The sequence below is a fragment of the Hylobates moloch genome, unplaced genomic scaffold (genome assembly GCF_009828535.3).
Source record: "Hylobates moloch isolate HMO894 unplaced genomic scaffold, HMol_V3 SCAFFOLD_12, whole genome shotgun sequence".
NCBI lineage: Eukaryota > Metazoa > Chordata > Mammalia > Primates > Hylobatidae > Hylobates > Hylobates moloch.
In genome coordinates this window covers 35,506,733-35,524,361 of record NW_026652287.1, presented here as the reverse complement: position 1 = coordinate 35,524,361, position 17,629 = coordinate 35,506,733, and the positions used below count along the sequence as shown (strand labels likewise).

The window sequence follows — 17,629 nt, the reverse complement described above, 5'->3', positions numbered from 1 at the left end:
GTTACCATGACGATTAAAGGAGCTAACACGTGACAAAAGCTTAAAAAAATGTTTGGGTGGTAGTAAGCCCTGTTTAAGTCTTTTTTTTTTTTTTGAGACGGAGTCTCGCTCTGTCGCCCAGGCTGGAGTGCAGTGGCGCGATCTCGGCTCACTGCAAGCTCCACCTCCCGGGTTCACGCCATTCTCCTGCCTCAGCCTCCCGAGTAGCTGGGACTACAGGCGCCCGCCACTACGCCCCGGTAATTTTTTGTATTTTTAGTAGAGATGGGGTTTCACCGTGTTAGCCAGGATGGTCTCGATCTCCTGATCTCGTGATCCGCCCACCTCGGCCTCCCAAAGCGCTGGGATCCCTGTTTAAGTCTTATTTAGTGTTAGCATTCTTCCGGTAGTGGTCTGGTGGGATTATGTTTACCTAGTCCTAATTTCGGAGGAGGTTCCACCTGCTTTCTAACCTCCAGCCATTTTTTTTTCCTTTGGAGAAGGGGTCTCATTGTGCTGCCCAGGCTGATCTCGACCTCCTGGTGTCATGTGATCCTCCCGCCTTGGCCTCCCAGCGTGTTGGGCTTATAGGCGTGAGGCACCAAGCCCAGTTGCTCCAGTCTTTTTATAATAGAAGACTCCCAGCTGGAGTTCCTGGCTTTGCTGGTGAATATGTGGGCTCTGGCTCCAACACTCACCCACTCAAGATGGGGTTCCATGGTCACATAAGACTGGGATGCTCTCCTCCACCCCATGAACCTCTGTCTTCATATCTATAAAATGGGCACAGAGCCAGGCGCGGTGGCTCACGCCTGTAATCCCAGCACTTTGGGAGGCCGAGGCGGGTGGATCATTTGAGGTCAGGAGTTCGAGACCATCCTGGCCAACATGATGAAATCCTGTTTCTACTGAAAATACGAAAATTACCCGGGCGGCACTGGCGCGTAATCCCAGCTACTCAGGAGATTGAGGCAGGAGAATCGCTTGAACCTGGGCGAGAGTGGGACCCTGTCTCAAAAAAATACATAAAATGGGCACAGTAATTCCAACCCCCAATTGTTTACTGATAATCAGACGCTGCCATTCGGTTTCAGAAAATGTGGAATGAACACTCACAACACACTTCACATTTATCTGTCAGAGGTAAAACTCTTTAATCTCAGAGCGCCCTTCCCAACTGCCGATCCCCCAACCCCTCACTCTCTCCCCCACACCAGGGCCGGAGAGTGAGGGCCCCTGCCCCCCACCTTGGGTGGACGAGGGCCCTTTAAGGCACCTGTGGAGGTGGGGGGCGAGGGGCGGGAGCTGGTACCATCCTGGATGCAGGGACGGGCTTCGATTGGCAGGCTGTTGTGGGGACGGATGGAACCAATCAAAGGGGGTGCCAGAGGCAGGGACAGTTTGGGGCCATCCCTGAGGGGATCAGGGAACAAGTTGTCTTGGGCTTGGGCAAAGACGACCCCAGCCCCCGTAGTGTAAAGAACGTAAATTGAAGGCCCCGGGCCAATTCTGGGAAGAGGAGGGCTTGGCCACGCCCTCAGGAGGCTGGAGCCAATTGGGAGGGAGAACTCAGGAAAAGCGGACGGTGACTATGTGGAGACTGGTCAAGCCCTTTACAGGACTCAAACCAATCAAAAAAAGAGCTGCCCAGTAACTAGGAGATGGAGCCAATGCCGTGCGAGCAAAGCCCTTGTCGCTAGGCAGAAAACAACGGAGTTGACCCATTTAGAGCTTAGAACTCAGCGAGCCAATCCCTTAATAGAAGGAATCTGTCGCTAGGCGGAGAGACAGACCCAATCGGGAAACGGGACAGATCCCGCTCCTCGGCGCGAGAGGTCGTGGGCTGGAAGGACGGCGGGGATTGGCAGAGGCGGGTCAATCCTGGGAACGGGAGACGCAAGGAGGCCGGTCCCGGATCGGCCTCAGATTAGCGGGCCCCGGGAGTGGGGCGGGGGCGTAGTGTGGGACGGGGCGGACGCGGCCCGGGACGCTCTCTCCCTGGGCCTCAATATTTCCGCTTCAGCTTCTGGAAGTCGCTGGTGTTAAGCCGCGGCCGTGGCAGGTCCCCGAAGACCTGGGTGTCCTCCGCCTCTCGCAACACCAGCGCGCGCATGCTCGCCGCGATGCGGTCCAGGTCGGGCGAAGAGGGCTGCGGAGACGGCGACGGGGCGATGTCAGCGCCGGCAGGGCACTCCCCCTGAACCCGCACGCGGTCCAGGGGTGCACCCTGGCTCCAAGCCCACTCCTAACACGTCCCCGCCCTGCCACCTGTGCCCTGCGATGCCCACTGCCAGCAGTGCCCTTCCCCGTCTTGCTCCGCGTAGGAACCCTTCTACCCAGTTCAGACACCTCCTCCACGAAGCCTTCCTGCCCCTCTCCCCCTCCCCTTCTTGGCCTAGGACATTGCTTCCTACACGGTGGAAGTGCTGTTGTCTGCTAGCCATTAAGGCTGCGTGCACCGTCTCATCTCTGAGGATCTGGGCTGGGGTTTCAGTCATGTTCCAGTCAGACCTCTGCCGCTGACAAACTGTGAGCAAGAGGTTTTGCTTCCCTAGGCCTCACGTCTCCCCTTCTGAAAAATGGGGCAGATAACAGGGTCTCTGTGAGGGCTGAGATAATCAGCTGTTACTGCTTTATCATGTGGCCACTGCGCTACAGAAAAGATCCCTCCCTGTGTCAGCCCCCACCAAGGAGCAGTCCTACCATTCTGCCTGCAGCTCCGGCACTACAGCCCCCGTCACCCTGAGCTGGGCCTGTCCCCTCGCAGGATGGGACCCGGAGACCCAGATCAGGAACTGGACCTGAGCCCAGTGGGAGACCAGCCCCTGGGCACAGCACTCAGGAGGCCACAGCGTTCAATTAACTGTGTTGCCATGAGTCGCAAGCAGAGACAGCAGCAGCAGGTGGACCCTGCCTGCACCGGGCCGTTCCTGGTCTTCAGCGCTCACTGCCTCATTGAGGGAGGATGCACGGAAAAGGTCACCACTGTGACTGCTGGTTTGCACATGAGGACACTGAGGCTTGAGAGGGGGGACTGTGGGGATCCAGGTCTCCTCCCTCAAAACCCACAGCTCCTTCCTGAAACACACCTGGGTTCCAGTCCCAACTCTGCCTCTCAGGGAAGTCACATGTCCCCTCAGTGCCTCAGTTTCCCCTCTGCTTCAGGGAGGCTCAGTGAAGGGTGAGGAGGACCCACCCAGGCCAGCACAGCCCAGCCCAGGAGCTTCAAACAGGGGTTGCTACAAGGGATGAACAGGGGACCAGGGGGTGGGACAAATTCTGCAAAGGGCCAGGAATGTGCAGGGTGGGGATGGGAGGTGATCTGAACCCTCCAAGCCTCAGTTTCTCCACTGGAGGGCATGCCAAAATACCTGTGCCTTGCCCAGAGCAGGTGTTCTATAAACAGAGACGCTCCTGGAAAGGAGAGGCCTTCTCTATAAGGCACTAGGACACATGGTAAGGCTGCAATTGTTAAAACTACAAGGCTGGGGTCCAAGAACTCGCCTCCTGAGGTTGAGGGGAAGATTCAGTTAGCTTATGGGTGGAAAGCAGCATCCATGCTGGAGGGCTTCCTGGAGGAGGCAGCTCAAAGCCCTTTCAGCTGCTCTCCCTACCTCCCCACATTTGCCCCTCACCGGCCCATTCTCCTCATCTGATGACCGCGCCTCTGTCCTCTTCTCCTTGAAGCCCCAGACGGGCACGGACACAGGCAGGGACTTGGCGTACTGCTGTGTGGGTAGGGCTGAGGCTGGGGGCACTGAGCAGGTGGGGGGGCCGGCAGGGGTCTCCTCGCTCAGGCTGCCATCTGAAAGAGAGGGTAGATTTCAGCTTCTGTCCCTGCCTTTGTGCTGGCCGCCTGCCCGCCCCCAGGTAGGGAGGGGAACAGCCTGGGACACTCACCGTCTGTACTCTCGGGGTCCGACTCACAGAAGGGGGGAAGGTCCTGGAGGGTGGCGTCCTCATCCATCACGAAGAGCCCTGTGGATGGCGTGAGTTAGAGGCCCAGGCCAGGCAGCACCTAGCCATGCTCCATGTGCCCTCCTCCTCAGCCACAGCCACCGCCACAGCCACCACCTCCACCTCCCTGAGGCTTCTGAGACCCATTTCCTTCCCCTCAAAAACAACTTCCTCTGGCAGCCTGCCTGGTCATCGGCAAAAACAAACCCAGTTTCTATGGATCTGCAACCTTCTCAGCTGCACACAACAGGCTGCTAACATGAAACCTCTATGATCTGTTCGGGACAATGTGACTCAAAATACAGCCTGAGAGAAATACGGGATGACTATGACCTCTGTTTCACAAATGGAGACCTGGAGGCCCAGAGAGGTTAAGTCACTTGCCCGAGGTCCCATGGCTACTAAGGGACACCACCAGGATTTGAACTCAGGATGCCTGCCCTTCACCCTATGCGGGTTTTCTACAGCAACGGTGAGGAGGCCGGCCATTGGTAATAACAACAAACAAGGACCTCCTAGTTATTGATCAAACTCCTACTAACTCCGCAAAGCCCTAGTGTTACAGTCCAGCCTCCGGGAAGTGCCCAACCCCCAAATTCCCCCCAAAACAGCTGGTTGCTCCCTCCCTGGCTTCCTCAGACGTTGGCTGCATCCCAAACAACTCTTTACTCCTACTTGGCCTCCCAGGCGTTGTGGAAATGACTCTGGTTCTACCCGTGACCTGCTCCAGAGCCTCCCGACCCCCACTGGGACTCCAATTCCTTGGCTAGACCAGGAGCCCCTTGAGAAGAAAGCCCGAGCCTGCTCTATGTCCCTGTGCCCACCACTCCCAGCACAGAGCTGGCCTCAGGACCAGTAAGGCTCAGAGCAGGGAAGGGACTGGCTTTAGATCACACAGCAAGCCCCGGGCAAGCCTGTCTGGCTCTGGGGTCCTGAGACTACACTTCTGTAGAAGTACTCTGGGCTAAGCAGGCCCCCCACCACAAAGCCTCCTGCGGGCACCTTGAGCGCTGGGCCGCCCCCGCCCTGCCCCCACCCTCTCACCTCCATTATCACTGATGCCCAGCTGCTCCCCGGAGGCCTCTGTCTCTGTGGGCTCATCCTCGTCCTCCTCGTTGTCCTCTCTGGCCAGGGTGGGCCGGGGTGGGCTGGGTGTGGGACTGGGTGGCTGTGGTGCTGGTGGGGGCGCAGGAGGCCGAGCAGCAGTGGCAGCCCTGTGGGCCAGTGCGATGTCGTGGAGGCAGCGGCGCGCTGCCTCCGCCAGGGCTCCTCGACCATGGGCAGCGTAGGCACAGGGGCCCGGGCGGGGTGGTGGCGGTGGGGCCGCAGTCAGCAGCACCAGTTCCGTGCCAGTCCGGGCCCGGAAGCGCTCAGCGGCCCCCACCACGGCCTCCCACAGCTCCTCGGGGCGCCCCGACGCCATCCGCGCCCTGCGGGCCAGAGCAGGACAGAGGGGGCTGAGGCTTGGCTGCCTACATCATCGCTACCCACTCAGGGTGTCTGCCCCTCCCCTGGATGGCACTCACCCCCCTCCACCCACCTTGTCCCAGCGGTGCTGCGTGTTCTCCCCAAACCTGCTACTCCCCAGGATTCTCACCATCCAGCCCTCGCAGGCCCAGACCCTGGCGACGTCCTCTACCCCAGCCCATTCCTCTTGCCCCACATCACTGTATTCCTTCCCCTTTGGCCCTGCCCTGGCCTCTGCGGGAGCCGCCAGCCACATGTGAGCAGGGAGTACTGGAAAGGCAGGGAGTCCCAGCAGAGAGGCCTCTTAACAGTAAAACCTGCACTGGGTTCTGAAGACTGAGTACAATAAAGCAGAACGAGCCGGGCACAGTGGCTCAGGCCTGCAACCCCAGCACTTTGGGAGGCCGAGGCAGGCGAATCACCGAGCCCAGGAGTTCGAAGCCAGCCCGGGCAACATGTTGAGACCTCATCTCTATTTAAAAAAAGAAAAAAGAATAATTTAATCTGCTTTTTTTACTCTTTTAACATGGTGTCTAGAAAATTTAGAATTCCACGTGGGGCTTGCATTGAATCTGATGGATGATGCCACCCTGCGCCATCGCCCAGCCGTCCCGTCAAGAGTGTCCTGCACGGCCGGGCGCGGTGGCTCACGCTTGTAATCTCAGCACTTTGGGAGGCCGAGGCGGGCGGATCACAAGGTCAGGAGATCGAGACCACGATGAAACCCTGTCTCTACTAAAAATACAAAAAAATTAGCCGGGCGTAGTGGCGGGCGACTGTAGTCCTAGCTACTCGGAGAGGCTGAGGCAGGAGAATGGCGTGAACCTGGGAGGTGGAGCTTGCAGTGAGCCAAGATTGCGCCACTGCACTCCAGCCTGGGCGACAGAGCAAGACTCCGTCTCAAAAAAAACCGGAGCTGATGCTACTCCTCGCCATAGTCCTCAGGACAGGCCCTGGAGGCTCTGTGTGTTCTGGCCATCCCCAGCTCCTGGGCCATCCTCCCTCCACGGCCTTCCAGAGCCTCTGAGGCCCGAGGCCTTCAGAAAACGTGGTCCCTGACCTGGATGACTTGTGCTCCATTCCCCACCAACCTTTCACTCATCCTAGGGTGGAAGAAACTTTCCCTCACCCCTAGATCCAGCCAGTCCCCTCCCTGGGGGGTCCCACACTGTCTGAGTGGCCACCTTCCCGGCACACTTCCTTCCGGAGGGAACTGGCTGGTTCCATGACTGAGGCCTCAGAGAGTCGGGGCTGAACAAAGGCAAGAAATGGTGCTGGTGCTGCTCTCTGTGCTGGGAAATCCATGCGGCTTTTCCTACAAGACTGTTCTGGCAAGTCCTCTGTCGCCCCTGATCCCCCAGCGTGCATCAGATGACTTCAGGAGCCCATCCCATGCCCTGGGCTTCCTCTATGAGCACTCATGTCACCTGAGCTTGTGAGAGCTGTACCCTGGCTGCCTCCTGCATCAGACTGTGAATTCCCCCAAGGTCAGGAATTTGTGTTTGCAGGACAGGTCGGCCCTAAGCAGACAATGCAGGGTGCATCTCCTTACCGGGGGAGAAGAGCGAGGACAGGGGGGCTGGGTCCTTGCCCTGACTCTGTCTCAAACCTGCTGTGTGACCTTAGATGGCTCACTGGCCCTCTCTGTGCCTCATTTTCTTCCCCAATAACCAGCGTGGTTGAGCTAGAGCTGCTGGGCTGCGGAAGAGGCTCTTCCGGGAAGCAGTGAGCACACCGCCACTGCACGGATTCAGGCACAGCTGTGGTCCAGCCTACCAGGGTGAAGGGAGCAGGGAGTCTGGAGTCTCAATGAAATCTGCAGGCCTTTTAGGACTCACGATTATAGATGTCGGTGTTTGCTGAGCACCTATTCAGTGCTGGGATTCCACACCTGGCATCTCACCTCCTATCTGACTCACTCAGGGAGTTCAAAGCCCCGAGGGAAGGAAGAGGTTTATCCACCACTTCCCAGAAGCCACGCAAGGACCCAAGATGGGATCAACCTTCTCATCCCACCCTTTCATCTACGCTATGAGGCAAGAGCTTTAGTTACAGTTCACCCCATTTTACAGTTGCAAACTCAGGCCCAGGGGCAGTCAGCATCTTGAAGGGTCCCACAACTGGAAGAGGCAGGGCTGGGACCCGGACTCAGAAAGTCTAGATCCGGGGCCTGTTCTAAATCCTGACCGCCATCCTGCCTGCCTTTAGGAGGGCAGATATTCTAATTCAGATGGAAAAATGAGGCTCAGAGAGCTTAGGACACTGGCAAAAAAGCACACAGCTACACAGGGCACAAGTGAGGCTGAAACTGCTGACTGCCCAGCCCCCAAACCCCACTGAACTGGGCGAGTACCCAGTGTCTCAAACACACCCCTCATGTCCTTCCCAGCTGATGAAGGAGGAAACTGAGGCTCTAAGCAAGAAGTGGCTGGTCCAAAGTCAACTGCCTGGCCGTGCTAGGCCTGGGGCTCTCACTTCCACGGGCCCCCAGCCCCTAATGACACGCGGAGAAGAGGGGGAGCGGAGGTCCCGGAAGAGAACGTCAGGATGAACTCTCCCTGTACTCAATCTTGGAGTAGCCACGGGATTGAAGAGAGTGAAATAGGGTGAGTGGGTTGTGAGGGTTCCCCCAACTCAGGAGACATGAGCAAAAAGGACAGGGCGACTTCCACAGGCCTCTTTGCCCAGGTCCAGGGGCACCCTGTAATGTTACCCAACAGGAGAGTAGCCAAGACCTGGGGGTCCTCCTTACCCTTCAGCTTCTAGAGGAGGTCCTGTTTCCTCCAAGGAGCTGAGAGATGGAGGAAGAACCCGCCCCGATGGACAAGTTTCATTTAAGATCAGGGAGAGATGAGAGGAAAGTGAGACGTGTTCCCCACAGGAGGGGGAGCACGATGTGGCTGCCCTCTTTGGATGCAAGGAGAAGAGAGCTAAGGAGAGGGCTGGAACCACCCCTTCTATCGAAATTTTAGTACCCCACACCCCAAGATGTGAGGAACCCGAGCATGAACGCGGTAGCCATGGGTGGGGTGAGTGCCTGGGGCCACGCTCAGCTGCCCCGAGACCTCCCAGCCTCGCCCGGGGTCCAGGGAGGACCCACTGGTCTAGGAAGGAAACAGGAAATCCCGCCCAGGAGGAGGCCAGGACCGGAAGTCCCGCCTTTGGACGGGTGAGGGGCGCCCCGAGGCCCCCCGAGCCATCCCCCGACCCCGTGGACGTGGTCCATGGCCCAGGTAGAGATCCCAGGCGCTCTGGACACCGCAAGGTGAGGCTGTCTAGGATTTGCCTCAGTTCTGACAGGACGATTCCCACGGGCGACCCCCTTCCAGCGCTCAGGAAAGGGTCGCTGGCGGATCCCTGCCCTCTGATCTGTGCAGGCCATACCCCTCCCGTGAGCCGCTCGCCCTCCCAGCGCCCCGCTGCCTCAGGACGGCCAAATCCTCCCCACACCGCGGTTCACAACGCCGCCTCCACTCACGTGCCCGTAGCCAGCATGGCCGGCCCGGCGCCGTCGCCGCCCTCAAAAGACATGGCGGCGCCTTGCGTCACGTCCGCGCAGTTGCCCCGCCTCCTCTCCGCACACTCCGCCTCCCTTATCGGGGCCGCCCGAGATCAAGATGGCGGCCACAGGGGCTTCATCCGAACCAGTGGACAAGGGTGACAACAGCGTGCCCATAAGAAAAATGGCGAAAGAAACGCTTCAGCTTTCCCGCCTAGAGCATTTCCATTTGCCCCCAACAATAATGGCTGTCCTCATGTGCTCATGACCACAGTAAACGAAGGCAAGCGACCTGACGTCCCTGACCCACAATAAACTTCTTCGAGAAAAGTAGAGAAAATCGATGCTCGTTAACAACATGGCAGCCAACCGGGCTTAATCAGCCCATAGTGTATATTGGCTCTCCCTCCCTCCAACCTGCTCCTATTCAGCACGATGGCTGGCAAAGATCCAACACGGCAGCATTTCTTGCTTCGGTTTGCCAGGCTTCAAAATGGCGGCTCAGCCCACTTTCTCGCGACGGTGACTCAGAAATTCGTCTGGGGCCGCTTCGTTTCTGGGGGCACTGACGGCTTCATCCCGTTATCCCGAGTCCCTCAGTGCCTCTTGTGGTGTACAGCTCCTCTCACCTCCTCTTCTCTTATCCGTTCGGCTCTTCCAGCTGTCGCGCCCCGCAGAGAGATGGGACAGCCCCGTATTAACATGGCCTTGGCTGACCGGCTTAGGCCATGCCCTCGAGCAAAATGGTACCTTCTTGGCTTCAATTCCAGTGTACAATATGGAGAAGGAAGTGGGCGTTTCGAGGCGTGCTTGCCCCAGGTGGTGCAGCTCTCAGACCCTCCCACTTGTTTACTTCGTGGCGAGAGGGAGAACACTGCGCCTGCGCACTCTCCGTAGCCGGCTCCACCTTCAGCGTCTGCGCCACGTGACTCCAATCCACCCTGGAGGTTCCAGTGGAATAACCCCTTTCTGAAAGATGGTTTCACCCGCTCCTTCTCTAGAACGGGTCGGGCCGCTACCACTGTCCGGCCCGGAGGGGAACTATTTTCTCCGGAAGTGACAACACGCTGACTCGGAAAGGGAGGAGGCGGGGCAGTGGGGCCTTCGGCGGCGACTATGGAAGGAGCCGGCTACAGGGTAAGCACCGAGGACGCATTCCCTCGCTTCAGTGTATGCGGAACGCCCCGTCTAGTGATCAGCTCTTCTCTCAGGCCTTGCGAGTGCTCTTGAGAATCCGGCATGGCCTTGGCAAACACCGATCTCTTATAAACGCGCCGTCACCCTCCCGTCCACCTCCCCAAGGAAGAACCTCTCATGGCCCCGCCCCCCCCCGGGCTCAGGCGACTCCTTGGGCCCTGCCCCCTGTGGAACGCACGCCAGTATCCGAACGCGGGCTGGACCATTCTCCCCGCCTTGGTCACGGGGCAATGGTCTTCCCGGCCCCGCCCCCTGAGGGTGGCTCCTCCCTGGGCCCGTCCCTATTGGCTCCCCAGGCCGGTCCCCTCGCTTGGGCCCCAGCCCTCGCTGGTTCCCCCCAACTCAGGTGGTGTTTGAGAAGGGCGGAGTGTACCTGCACACCAGCGCTAAGAAGTATCAGGACCGAGACTCTCTCATCGCTGGTGTCATCCGTGTCGTGGAAAAGGTGCGCTGGGAGAGAGCAGGCTCGGACCCGCTCCGAGCGGGATGCAGGCGTTCTGGGATGCAGGCGGCAAATGTAGGAGTTTGGTCTGGCGGTCAGCAGTGGGACCTGAAGAAGGCTGGGTGTGGGAACTGGAATGAGGGGCGGGACTTTGAAAGGCTGAGGGTAGAAACTGGGAAAGTTTGGAAATTTGCAACGGAAAGTTTTGGGAATGTGGTTTGGGGAGCGCCTCTAACCCCGCCTCTCTCCTTACCCTAGGACAATGACGTCCTCCTGCACTGGGCTCCTGTAGAGGAGGCTGGAGATTCCACCCAAATCCTCTTCTCCAAGAAGGTAGGCTCCACCCGCTTTGCTCTTCTCCACTCGCTTTTTTTCTAGGTCCGTGCTGTTGTAAGTCATTTGAGGGACCTGCGTACAATCCCAGACCTACTCGAGGGGCACGTGTGACCCTATTTGGGCTTAGGTACTCTGCCCCTCGGTTTGCTCCTCTCTGTGAAATGGGCAGAGGATGCCCATTCAAGGAAAAAGAGCAGGGACCATGAGACGCACGGTCGTGGGGACGGCTGGCCCCTCTCTCCCTTTGCTTCTTGGGAGATCCCTGCCAGGGTGCAAGATGTGGATTCGAGTTGCTTGAAGGGAAGTGGCATTTCCTCTGGTGCCAGAGGACAGGGCTTGACAGCCTACTCACCCACTTCGTCACTGCTCCCGGCTTTCCCTTCGTTATATCTCCTGGGACTTCCCATGGCTGGACCCTGTCCTGGGCAATTCTGAGACCCAGAGATAAGTCAGATCCCGACCCACCTAAGCCCTGACCCTTACTCAGTTTTTGAGAAACTGATAGATGAGGTCAAAAACGCTAGGAAGTGTTGGAACTTTTTGCACCCAGACAGTCTGATTCCAGATCCCCAACGCTTTCTGGGAGAGCAGACGTTTGAGCTGGGACTCCCAGGATATGAAAGGACAAGAAGACATTTCAGGGACAGCAGAACAACCTTCAAGGCACACGGAGAAGTTGGATGCCTCTGTAGAGGGGTTCTTTAGTGGGGAATGAGACCTCCATTGGAGCTGTCTAGTTCCACCCAGGGGCAGGAAGTCAGTCGGCACCCACAGAGCTAGTGACCAGACACTGGAAGCCTGAGCTGGCCACCCGCGCTGCCCCAGGGCAGAAGGATGAAGTTGAAGATGAGTCTCCACCTTGCTCCACAGCCAAACACAGCCAAGGCACCAGGAAGTTGCTTTACGTCACTTCCGCTTTTCAGGTTGGCCTGCATCTGGTTGGTAGAATTTGTCCCGTGTCCCGGATTCCAGCTGCAAAGAAACCTGGGAAATGTAGTGTTTTTTGTTTTGTTTTGTGTTGTTGTTGTTGTTGTTGTTGTTGTTGTTGTTGTTGTTTTGACAGTCTCACTGTCTCGAAGAGTGCAAAGTGGTATCTTACAGTGGTTTTGGTTTGTATTTACCTAATTAGTACAACAGTGTCCATTGAGCACTCCGCAGCCTGAGTGCAGAGCCACCTGCCGTGTAGCACGGACCTCCCCATGCACCAGGAGACATGGGGTCAAGTCCTGGCTCGCTCTCTGGTTGCGTTGGGTGACCCTGAGCAAGTGCTGTACCTTCTTTTTTCTTTTCTTTTTTTTTTTTTTAATGAGACAGAGTTCGCTCTTGTTGCCCAAGCTGGAGTGCAATGGCGCCATCTCAGCTCACTGCACCTCCGCCTCCCAGGTTCAAGCGATTTTACTTCCTCACCATCCCGAGTAGCTGGGATTACAGGCATGCGCCACCATGCCTGGCTAAGTTTTTTGTATTTTTTGAGCAGAAATGAGGTTTCTCCATGTTGGTCAGGCTGGTCTGGAACTCCCGACCTCAGGTGATCCGCCCGCCTCAGCCTCCCAAAGTGCTGGGATTACAGGCGTGAGCCACTGCACCCGGCCTGCTGTACCTTCTTTGTGCCTCAGTTTCCCTCTTTATTCAATGGAGCTATCTCCCAGGGTAGCCTCAAGGCTCAGATCTGAATCCATAGCCCCTTACTGTCTGCTCCTTCCCTCTCCTAAGGACTCCAGTGGGGGTGACTCCTGCGCTTCTGAGGAGGAACCAACCTTTGACCCCGGCTATGAACCTGACTGGGCTGTCATCAGCACTGTGCGGCCACAGCCCCGCCACTCAGAGCCCACGAGAGGTAGGCTGAGGTGGCGGCCCTTGGGAAGCACGTGTGGGCCAGGTAGGACACATGTTGCCCTCAGTGGTCACGGTCCCAAGGGCTTTGCTGCCCACAATCAAGAAGGCCACCAGTCACCACCTTCTAGTCCCAGGAGCGTGGAAGTGAATGGGAGTACAGGACTGTCCCAGCCCAGGTCAACATGGCCAGTGTCTCTGAGGTTGCAGCCTTGCCCATCCTACTGGGTTCCTGGATTGGCTGTGGGTGCCCCCACACCAGGCCTGCCCCTGAGGTTCGAGGCTGGTGGGGTGACAGATGCAGCTGGTTAGGATGATTTGCACCATCCGGGGGTCACACAGGGTGCAGGGGACATCCAGAGAAGGCACCTGACCCCTCTGGGGAATGGAGACCCCTTCTAGGAAGAAGTGATGCTGGAGCTTGGCACTGAGGGACTCTTGGGAGTTTTCTCTTCTGGCAGAGAGAGCAGCCCGTGCAAGCCAGAGGCAGGCGGCCCCGGTGTGTTTAGGGAGCCGCTGGCCTTTCATTGTAGCTCAAGTGTGGGATTTTGAGCGAAGAAAGGTTGGAGGTAAGATAGGCAGGGGTGAAGAATGGACCCGAGGGGCCTCGAGTGCCAGGTTGAGGAATAGGGCCCTTACCCTGCAGGTCGAGGGGTGCCTAGGAAGGTTCTGGAAAGGCACATGTCCACTGGGCTCCCTTCCCATCTTACTCATTTGTGCTTCCGAGGAATGTGAGACCAGGAGCAGAGGGGTGGCTTGTGGCGGGGCCCTCAGGAGATGCCTGTGCCGAAGGAATATCCTAGGTTGAGGCTGATAAGGCCAACTCTGGCCTCCCACACTTCCCCCAACACAGCGCCCTCTCCCTAGGTGCAGAGCCCAGCTGCCCCCAGGGCTCCTGGGCCTTCTCAGTGAGTCTGGGGGAGCTCAAGTCCATCCGCCGCTCCAAGCCGGGCCTCAGCTGGGCCTACCTGGTTCTGGTGACCCAGGCTGGAGGTTCCCTGCCCGCACTGCACTTCCACCGCGGGGGCACCCGCGCCCTGCTCCGCGTTCTCAGCCGCTACCTGCTGTTGGCCAGGTGAGCTCTCTCCCAGTGCTGGGCCTTAAACCGGGCCCAGTCCCTCCATGGCTGCAGCGTGACCACTCGGGGCTGTGAAAGAAACACAACTCACACTCATTTAAAGGAAGGCAGAGTTGACCAGCACATATAACTGAAAAGTCAAAAGGGAGTATTGATTTCAGGCAGGACCCAGGTCCCAAAATGTTAGAAACAGTTATCCTTTTTCCCTCTGAGTTCGTCATTCTCTGGGGCCCCAGGGTCCCTGGCTTAACAACCCGGCTGGATAGAAAGCACCTCTTTCCCCACATACCAACAAGATCCCAGAGCTGCCTCTCATTGGCTCGTCCCTGAGTCAGGCACACTGGACCGGAAGATGAAAGGCCCTCATTGGTCAGCCCCGAGTCATGTGCCCACCCCTGGGATCCAGCTCTGGGCCTCCTTTAACAGCATCCCCTGAAATGAGGGATTCCCCAGGGGTGGTTGGGACGCTGCAGCTGGAAGGGATGTCGGCCAAGCACAGACAGCCTGGGACACTGGGCCCCTACCTGTGCATCACCTGTGCGTCACCTCCCGCCTCCCAGCTCCCCGCAGGACTCCCGCCTCTACCTTGTCTTCCCCCACGACTCCTCTGCCCTCTCCAACTCCTTCCACCACCTGCAGCTCTTTGACCAGGACAGCTCCAATGTGGTGTCTGTGAGTGTCCCCGGCACCAGGCCTGGCGGGTGTGGGCAGGGAGGGACGAGAAGGGGCGGGCCGTGACCTCCCTTTGGCCTCGTCCCCAGCGCTTCCTCCAGGATCCCTACTCCACCACCTTCAGCAGCTTCTCCCGAGTGACCAACTTCTTCCGGGGTGCCCTGCAGCCACAGCCCGAGGGAGCCGCCTCCGACCTTCCCCCGCCACCCGACGATGAGCCCGAGCCTGGATTCGAGGTCATTTCCTGTGTGAGTAGTGAGTGGACCCTCCCTGTTATTTCTGGCCGTGTCTCCTTGGGCGCATGATTTCATTTCCCTGGGCCTCAATTTCCTCCGTTGTAAAACGGGGATGATAATGGGATCCCCTCAGGAGGTGCATGATGAAAGCGCTCATGGCTCTGCCAGACACTGTGAGCACCTGCTCACTCTTACTGGGGGACCCCTCCTAACTGGGGGGGTGACTTGGCTGCTGAGCCCCAAAAGAGGCTGCTGCCCGCCCCTGAATGTCAGTCATCCGTCAAGCTAAGAAGCTCTCTGAACTTGTGGACTGAGGCCGGGTTGGGTCCCCCCACCACCCCGCCGAGCCCCGGGCTCATTTGCCCTTTGCCTGCAGGTGGAGCTGGGGCCCCGGCCAACCGTGGAGCGGGGCCCTCCAGTTACAGAGGAGGAGTGGGCACGCCACGTGGGCCCTGAGGGCCGCCTGCAGCACGTCCCCGAGCTGAAGAACCGGATCTTCTCAGGGGTGAGTGCCAGGACAGGTGGAAGGATGGAGCAGGGCCAGAACAAGGCCCCACTGAGCTGCCTGCCCTCCTGCACCCCCAGGGTCTGAGCCCCAGCCTGCGGCGCGAGGCCTGGAAGTTCCTCCTGGGGTACCTCAGCTGGGAAGGCACAGCTGAGGAGCACAAGGCCCACATACGCAAGAAAACGTGAGTCCTCAGGAGGCCCTGCTCTGCCAGGCTTGACACCTGGCACCTCCTAGGGCACCAATGGGCAAGTTCTGTGGATGCTGGTTATGAGCCTGCTGTATCTGGGCACCATCTTGCGCCTGTGGAATGCAGCAATAATCAAGCCAGACCCATCCTCACCCCTGTATGGTCTGTCTCCTGACTCCACTGCAGTTTTCATTCCTGTGCCATACTGTTTTAATGATCACAGTTTTGCAGCATGTTTTATAACCTAGGAGGGCCCATCTCTCCTCATTCCTGGTGTAGGTTATGTACCTGCCAGGCACTGAGGATGCAGCAGTGCTGGACAATTCCCTGTCCCTGGTGCCCTGTCCAGCGGGGGGTGACAAATTTTCACCAAAAGCCCACAAGGCTATGTAGTGAGAGATGCCAGGAAGGTGAAGTGTAATGGATAGTGGCAACAATAATGAGGTGACCTGCTTGGGTCTGTGTGGTCAGGGAGGGGCTCTGCAGGGCTGACCTGGGAGGTGGTGCCAGGCTGGGAGGTCTCTGGGTGCTGCAGATAGTGGCGGCCTCACATCTTGTTTCCCTCTGCCACTCAGGGATGAGTATTTCCGCATGAAGCTGCAGTGGAAATCTGTGAGCCCTGAGCAGGAGCGGAGAAACTCACTCCTGCACGGATACCGCAGCCTCATCGGTCGGTGTCAGGGGTGGCACTTTGGGTGGATGGGAGCAGGGAACCACAGGAGGGCCTCAGGCATGAGTGCGAGGGGGAGATAGAGGGAGCCCCCTGCCTCCCCAAGACCAGGGAGAGGACATCTTCGGGGAAAGCGGCGTGGGCTGTTTGGGAATGGCCCTGGGGGAGCAAGGCCAGGGGCAGGATGAGAAAGAAAGGGAGCCCGGCTGCCTTGGGGCCCAGTCTCAGTTCTGTTGATGCCTGGAGATCTTGGCAAGTGATTTTGCCTCCCTGGGCCTCAGTTTCCCCTACTGTGGGAGGATACAGCCAGCTGGTGAGTGGGAGGCCCGGCGCCTCACAGCAGGAGCATCAGCGATAGTTTCTAGAACCAGCTCCGCTTCTCCCCTAGAGCAAACCCCGAGGCTGGGGGCTGCCGGCAGGAGGAGTAGTGGGGGCTGGCACTGGTGGCCAGCAGGGATGGGCCCCCCTACCCTTCTCACCTTTGCACCGTGTCTGGTCCCCGCAGAGAGGGACGTGAGCCGCACTGACAGGACCAACAAGTTCTACGAGGGTCCCGAGAACCCGGGGCTGGGCCTGCTGAACGACATCCTCCTCACCTACTGCATGTATCACTTCGACCTCGGTGGGTGCCAGGCCTGGGGATGGGCGCAGCCGGGGCTGTCCAGGGGAGCGCTGCAGGCTTGGCTGCAGCCTGACCCCATGTTCCCCCAGGCTACGTCCAGGGCATGAGTGACCTTCTCTCCCCGATCCTCTACGTCATTCAGAACGAGGTGGATGCTTTCTGGTGTTTCTGTGGCTTCATGGAGCTCGTGGTAAGGCTCAGGTCAGGGGTGGGACAACAGGCCTGTCGAGCGATCAGGGGTCCTGGCACCTCAACAGGGTCTGCTCTTCCCCCCTCCTTCCGTCCCACAGCAAGGGAACTTTGAAGAGAGCCAGGAGACCATGAAGCGGCAACTCGGGCGACTGCTGCTGCTCCTGAGAGTGCTGGACCCCCTGCTCTGCGACTTCCTGGGTATGTCTTTCGGGAGGGTGGGCAGGAGACAGTGGGGCCATAGACCTTGCCAGATTCTCTGGTAGCAGCCACAGGTGGCATCCTGGACATTGGGTCCTGATCCAAACAAGAGAAACATCCCCACACAACCTAGAATGCAGAGGCAGAATTGCTGTTTGAAGCAAAACTTCACCAAATGCAGACACGCAGGCACGCTGCCTCACCCCATCCTCATGCTCACCTGGATCCTGTTTGGGCTTTGCCTTTGGCTTAACCTGCAGGGTATTTTTCAGAAATAAGGACCTAGGCATTCATGCCACTACTTATCTCCACCTGGCTGTGGCTCACCTTGAACCAGGAATCAGAGACTGGTTCTCTGGGCCCTGGGGCTGGGGGTGCTGCATCCCAGCTTTAACATTTTTATTCTTCGACCAGGCACAGTGGCTCACGCCTGTAATCCCAGCACTTTAGGAGGCCGAGGCGGGCAGATCACTTGAGGTCAGGAGTTCAAGACCAGCCTGACCAACATGGAGAAACTGTCTCTACTAAAAAATACAAAATTAGCTGGGCCTGGTGA

General features: G+C 58.3%; 2 protein-coding genes across 9 annotated transcripts in view; one reads left to right on the top strand and one right to left on the bottom strand.

Annotated features, from left to right (window-relative positions):
* Positions 1 to 1,102: 1,102 nt before the first annotated feature.
* Positions 1,103 to 9,863, bottom strand: AKT1S1 (AKT1 substrate 1). 4 transcript variants are annotated; one of them, XM_032169122.2, is made up of 5 exons: positions 8,882 to 9,863; positions 4,981 to 5,366; positions 3,880 to 3,957; positions 3,615 to 3,784; positions 1,103 to 2,128 (listed from the first exon to the last, which is right to left on the bottom strand). In XM_032169122.2, exons 1-5 carry the CDS (start codon positions 8,932 to 8,934, stop codon positions 1,985 to 1,987), a joined length of 831 nt encoding a protein of 276 aa, XP_032025013.1. In that variant the 5' UTR covers positions 8,935 to 9,863; the 3' UTR covers positions 1,103 to 1,984. The 4 variants fall into 4 exon arrangements, with proteins under 4 accessions (XP_032025013.1, XP_032025012.1, XP_032025014.1 ...); XM_032169121.2 differs by having other exon boundaries at positions 1,119 to 2,128; positions 8,156 to 9,863; XM_032169123.2 differs by having other exon boundaries at positions 1,119 to 2,128; positions 8,788 to 9,863.
* A 16-nt stretch (positions 9,864 to 9,879) lies between these two features.
* The window catches only part of TBC1D17 (TBC1 domain family member 17), a 14,647-nt gene continuing 6,897 nt past the window's right edge, over positions 9,880 to 17,629 (top strand). For 2 of the 5 annotated variants that reach the window (XM_058424663.1, XM_058424661.1), the window contains exons 1-14: positions 9,881 to 10,039; positions 10,446 to 10,544; positions 10,800 to 10,874; positions 12,591 to 12,714; positions 13,172 to 13,279; positions 13,578 to 13,785; positions 14,349 to 14,460; positions 14,550 to 14,708; positions 15,073 to 15,201; positions 15,282 to 15,385; positions 15,967 to 16,061; positions 16,567 to 16,683; positions 16,773 to 16,873; positions 16,974 to 17,073. In XM_058424663.1, coding sequence (XP_058280646.1) covers positions 10,019 to 10,039; positions 10,446 to 10,544; positions 10,800 to 10,874; positions 12,591 to 12,714; positions 13,172 to 13,279; positions 13,578 to 13,785; positions 14,349 to 14,460; positions 14,550 to 14,708; positions 15,073 to 15,201; positions 15,282 to 15,385; positions 15,967 to 16,061; positions 16,567 to 16,683; positions 16,773 to 16,873; positions 16,974 to 17,073 — 1,552 coding nt within the window. In that variant the 5' untranslated portion in view covers positions 9,881 to 10,018. Of the gene's footprint in view, positions 10,040 to 10,445; positions 10,545 to 10,799; positions 10,875 to 12,590; positions 12,715 to 13,171; positions 13,280 to 13,577; positions 13,786 to 14,348; positions 14,461 to 14,549; positions 14,709 to 15,072; positions 15,202 to 15,281; positions 15,386 to 15,966; positions 16,062 to 16,566; positions 16,684 to 16,772; positions 16,874 to 16,973; positions 17,074 to 17,629 lie in introns of all 5 variants that reach the window. The other 3 variants (XM_058424664.1, XM_058424660.1, XM_032169120.2) reach the window with 3 other exon arrangements.

Bases quoted from the DNA above. Each gene is read 5' to 3' on its own strand.
- AKT1S1 (XM_032169122.2), bottom strand. From the start codon at position 8,934: ATGTCTTTTGAGGGCGGCGACGGCGCCGGGCCGGCCATGCTGGCTACG. The intron at 5,367-8,881 runs GTGAGTGGAGGC...TCTGGCCCGCAG, and splicing joins GCCATGCTGGCTACGGGCAC to GGCGCGGATGGCGTCGGGGC. The intron at 3,785-3,879 runs GTGAGTGTCCCA...CCTCTCTTTCAG, and splicing joins GGACCCCGAGAGTACAGACG to ATGGCAGCCTGAGCGAGGAG.